This window comes from Mus pahari, chromosome 15, assembly GCF_900095145.1.
Source record: "Mus pahari chromosome 15, PAHARI_EIJ_v1.1, whole genome shotgun sequence".
In the NCBI taxonomy this organism is placed as follows: Eukaryota; Metazoa; Chordata; class Mammalia; order Rodentia; family Muridae; genus Mus; species Mus pahari.
The window spans coordinates 70,260,095-70,265,530 of record NC_034604.1 but is presented as its reverse complement, the minus strand read 5'-3'; the positions used below and the strand labels follow the sequence as shown (position 1 = coordinate 70,265,530).

General features: G+C 50.5%; 1 protein-coding gene across 4 annotated transcripts in view; it reads right to left on the bottom strand.

Annotated features, from left to right (window-relative positions):
- The window catches only part of St8sia5 (ST8 alpha-N-acetyl-neuraminide alpha-2,8-sialyltransferase 5), a 69,951-nt gene that overhangs the window by 39,415 nt on the left and 25,100 nt on the right, over nucleotides 1-5,436 (bottom strand). For 2 of the 4 annotated variants that reach the window (XM_021214866.2, XM_029546709.1), the window contains exon 2: nucleotides 2,878-2,985. The exons of the other annotated variants lie outside the window; for them this stretch is intronic. In XM_021214866.2, the coding sequence (XP_021070525.1) occupies nucleotides 2,878-2,985 (108 nt within the window). The remainder of the gene's footprint in view (nucleotides 1-2,877; nucleotides 2,986-5,436) is intronic. 4 annotated transcript variants of the gene reach the window in all.

Below are 5,436 nucleotides of genomic sequence, written 5' to 3'. Positions count from 1 at the left end.
GGGGAGGAGGAGGGGAGGAAAGGGGGGAGGAGGAGAAGAAAGGGAGGAGGAGGGGAGCGAGGGGAGAAACGGGGTGAGGATGAGGAAGAGAAGATGCTGACAGTTGGGAAATTTAGGGGCAGAGCATTTGTCCAAGCTTTGAAACGGTGAACCTATGGTGACAGTGGTGAACCTGTGGTGACAGTGGTGAACCTATGGTGACAGTGGTGAACCTATGGTGACAGTGGTGAACCTATGGTGACAGTGGTGAACCTATGGTGACAGTGTCAGAAACCAAGTGGGCAGATGCTCTGAGGTAGGCAGAGTGGTCTGAGTGGAGCAGCATGGCCACACACCACGGTCAGGCCTCAGGGCCACAATGCTGGGCTTGGGACCACAGCTCTTCCCGTGTAAGCACAACGCGAGCCAAGGGCCCCTGGGCTGCCAAGGGACAGTCAATGGCTAATCCTTGGCTCTTAAGTACAGTGTTTTTATTACTTCTTTGAGAATTTCACACATGCATACAATAAGTCTAGATGCTACTGGGTCCAAGGAGTGCTGCCGGAAATGCAGGGATGTGTGCCATCCGCGGGAGAGCCGCGGATGGCAGGGGCCACCCTCTTAAGGAAAACTGACTCTCTAAGAAAGGGCATCAACCGCCAACAGCAGCTCTTCAGCTAGAGCCTTTCCCCTTACACGCGGGAATGTTGATTGGCTTCACTTGGCCCAGGTTTCCTTGTACAACAACCATGGCTGCTGTGAGCTCTCAGGGACTACAGCCCCTGTAATGTTCAAGAGACACGGTTTCATCTTGGTCTTCCCTGACCTCTGACGCTTACAATCCCGAGGGGTGAGTGTGTGGTAGCCCATCTATGGCTGAACCTCCACAGATGCTGACCCTCTCTGCTCTTTGAACGGTTGCTGAGTTTCCACACTAAGCACCGTTCACTGCACATAGAAGCTTCTCTAAAGGGGGCTGTGAGCAGAGCTACTCTGTGGAGGTACACAGTGTTAGGTGGTGGTGTGATGCTATCTCTGTTTAGAAAATAACATTAGTAGGTTCATCCCTGGTACCTGTGAGCTCCCCGGCCAAAGGCTCTCGGGCAGATTTACAACACCAACAGCATTGTGTGTGCATTTTCATGAATCTTGGTTGCCAGCTTTATAGGGTTGAGAAGCACACACGAGAATACACACCCCTGGTTGTGTCTGTGAGGCCCTTTCCAGAGATAAGATCCTGAGGGCTCTGACCTAATGAGTGGTTTCATCCATCCCGGGATTCAAATTTTGAATGGGATATTGGTAAGTGGTAGACCTGTGGAAGGTGAGGTCCTGCTCAGAGGAAGTATGCCACTACGGGTATGTCCTTGAGAGCCATATCTTGCCCTGGTTCTCTCCTGTTAATGCTCTGCCAAACCCTACCAACTATGATGAACTGAAGTCAAGGAAGGAAGGAAGGAAGGAAGGAAGGAAGGAAGGAAGGAAGGAAGGAAGGAAGGAAGAGTGAGTGAATCTTTTCTCCTTTAAGTTATTTCTATCAAGTATTGGTCACAGTGATGATCAAATTTACGTGCTATCCAATGGCTTCAGCCATTGACTGAGAACACTGGTCCAGAAACAGCCCCCTTGGGCCTGTCCATCCTGCTCAATCCAGCATTCTCTGTCCCAGGTCTTTCTCAAGTATCTATCTCTCTTATGAAGCTCCCCAGGGAGACAGGCACCTGCTCATTTACCTAGACCTCCTCACATCTAAGTGGGCAGGACATGGCAAACGACCAACCACCTGAAAGACAGCTTTGGTACACTCACTGTCCCGGGATATCCCAGGGCCCTGCTCACACTGCCCATGCTCACACTGCCCATAGTAAGGAAGAACTCTGGTCTCAAGAGACAAGCATCAGATTCTTGACGTCTGTCTGATCATGGTGTGTGCCCAATCTGGCACACCTGGGGTTGCCCTGTGGACATATGCCCACTTGCTTTCTGACACTGTAGCCATATTTTAGTTCCCCAAAGTTTTGACAAAGGCAGGCTTGTTTGGGACCCTGCAAAACACACCACCTCCTCTCTCCAAGGTTGATTCAATGACTAGGGTCAAGACTAACAGCATAGAAGTCTCAGGGAAGCAGATCTGGCAGTTCATACTGGGTGGGGAGAGGGGGATCAAAGGACAAAGCAGCTTAATCAGGCCCTGGCAACCGTTACCTGGCAGGTTCCTGCCATGCACAGCTCCCATCAGAGAAAGCATCCCGCCTTGGCCACATAATCCCTCTTTGCAAAAATGTGTTCACCTAAGAATATTCCGCTTTTATCCACTCAACCAGCACTGCCGAGCTCCTCCCCATGTCAGCAGAACTTAGTTCCTGACTTTAGTTTTAAATGTTACAATAGATCAAGAAGAAATAACAGAAGATAGTAGGAATATTACAGTGCAGTGTCATCTTGAAAGAGATTGTTCTACCCTGGCCATGGGGAAACCTCTGTGTCTGGGCAGTGAACTTCAAAGAAGTCGGGAACCCCTGTCCAATCCCCTGATGTCACCACACCCTCCCTCACACACAAGCATTTGCCAACTCAAGTTCTGAAATCTCTGCCCTGCCATATAGACACAGCTCTTGTTCCCACATATTCATGGGGGCTCAGGCCCAGAGTTCTCATCCCACCTTATCTGAAAGGCCAGTGTCTCCACAGGGTTAGGATAGGGTCCTATCCCTTGTTCCTCATATCCACTCACCCCTCAAAGGATGCAAGGAGGACCCCAAATGTGATGATCTGTGGAAGCCAAGACCAAGGCACTCCTCCCCTGAGGGCAGCTCTAGGGACAGGCAATGAGGTAGGGACTTCAGAGTCCCCTCCAGTTGGGCTTCCCCTTCCCCCGCCATTCACTGGGGTCTGTACCTGGAGCTGGAGCCAGTGACGTTCTGCTCTGTTGGGCTGTCGCTGTCATTAAAGAGCCCAGTCCGATTGGCCTGTTGGTCGCCCCTCTGCCAACCAAACTGGAAGCCTCTGGCAAGAAAATGAGGCAATGGATATACACACTGGTATGTTGGGTTAGACCTGTCTAAGAGTCACATTCTGTCCGTCTTAATTATACACTAGATGGAGAAGACAGCGACAATCCCAACCATGGGGATGATATTGGTAAGACATCATGTTACCTTCACTCTGCTGCATCCTTCCCTCACTCCCATCCTTTCCACACGGCAAAGCACACGTTTTTACAAGCAGGGAAACAGAGGCTCACTAGGACTAAAGTCACAGCACTCTGCTGCCTCCTGTCTGATGCTGTCCCTCAGTTCCTGTTTCTAGAGAGTAAAGTGAAAAGAACTCTATCACCAGTACTGTGCCAGACACAACTTGGAGGATTTTAATCCACCATATGAGGATTCTCACTTCTGGTGAAAGATGATGGGCTGAGCACATGTGTATCCAACTCCCTCCCCAGCCCTATGACAATGGTAGCAAAGCAATGAGCGAGAACGTGAGCATGGAGAGGAGGTAAGAGAAGGGACCGGAAACAGTCCTGAGAGACAGCAAGCAGGTGGGTAACCAACTCGGGCCAGAGAGAGCAGCGTCCTGATGGCCTCCAACAAGTAGATCCATTCTCGGGACACAACTACAGAAGGATCAGGAATAGACAGGGATGGGCATATGAGATGGTACCCAAAGCAGGGGAGTGGGTTAAGCATATATGAGAAGCAGTTAGGCACACAAAGCTGCACACACAGGTCCCCTTCCCACACACCCTACGGACAGCAGTGGGCTTGCTCTTGGGGAAGCTGGCTCATGGAAAGGGATTCTGCATCCAGAGCTGCCGGTACCCTGAAGGACCCGCCTGGTGCTCTAGAACCATCGTGTAGCTCTGCCCAGCCTGAACCTCTGGCCAGGTAAGGAGTGTGCCTTTCAAGAGGGGAAACTGACCAGCTTTTTAAAGTGGCTAAGAAAAAAAGGGGTGCCCTCCTAAGTACCTTGAGACAAGCTTTGCCCAGTGTTCACCTGGGGCTGGAGAGCCCTTTGCTGTGGGACTGTCCTGCACTACATAAGGTGTCAAGTGACGGCCCCATGTCTCTGTCAGCAGCAGTTGGCCTCCACATCTCCTGTCAGCATTATCAAAATGTCTCCAGGTGCAAATGGCTTCTACAGGTAAAATCACCCCTACTGGGAATCATTGTCATACGACAATGCCTAGAATTTCCAAAACCACTTACACCTGCCTGGCCCTTAAATATGAGGACACTCTTAATGCCACTTCCAGTGGAAAACACATTGACCTTTAGAGTCAGAATACAGCTAAGGAGGAAGAAAAGGGGGAGTTCTAGGCGGGGGGGGGGGGAAGAGGAGACAGAGGAAAAAAAAAAACTGAGGAAAATAGTTAATAAAATTATTAATAAATAGCCTCTTAGCTGAGGGAATGAGGACTCATATGGGTTTGGGGGGCCGTTCCAGCCACACCCTTCTAATTAGCCAGTGCCCTCAGTCAATTCTCTGCACTTCTTGTGGTCTCTGTTTTCATAATGTAATGAACGAACAATCTAGGATGTCTCTGGAGTCCTTGAGGGAGAGTATCGGAGAGACGAGCTGCTCTCGTCGTCCGTCCGCTTGCTGAGGTCATTTTGCTCTGCTCAGACAGAAATCACCAAAGGACAAAGAATTCCAGAATTGGTAGGCCTGGGCTCCTGAGCACCCTTGAGCTGACAGATTTGGATGTGTATGCCCTTAGAACTGGAGGTTTTTCCGGGTTGTAGAAGACGGATGCTTACAGTTTTAGGAATTCCCCTGGGCTTACTGCTCTGGGCCTTGACTACCAACATGTCAGCACTTGCCAAGGCATGTCTCTTTGGTTAGTGGCAGCTGTCATAGCACTCAGCACCCGCCTATGCCACAGTTCCCAAGGGTGCTAGAATCCTTGGCCCTGGTCCTCAACAGCCACTGTAAAGTTCTCAAGCCTTGTGGGTCGAACCACTTGGATCTTTGGGCTTTGCAAGTTCTCTGGAGTCTTCCAGTAACTGGAGCGCCAAGTCGGCTTCAAAGTCTTCGACTTGCTTCTCCATCTTCCCCGTCTCCAAACCTTCACCACCCCTCACTACCTCTGCTCCCTGTAGGACCTGCTCGCACTCACTCCCCGGGCTCTTCAGCCACCTCCTTGCTTGTCTTTCTACTGACAAAGCTGCTGCTACAACTGGCATCATTGCCACAGCCATGGCCACTGCCATCCACTCCTCGTGTTAGCAATTCAGCTTGCCCCTACCCAGGACAACGACCAAAAGCAGGAAGGAAAAGGTCACTTTCATTGGAACTAATAGTACAACACAAGCAGATAGAGCCCAGAAGATGCCCTCGCTGACTCAAAACATACATAGGGAACAGCCTAGTTGCAGTGCTGCACTCAGAACGGGTATGGTGTGTGTCTTAGTCAGGGTTTCTATTCCTGCACAACATCATGACCAAGAAGCAAGT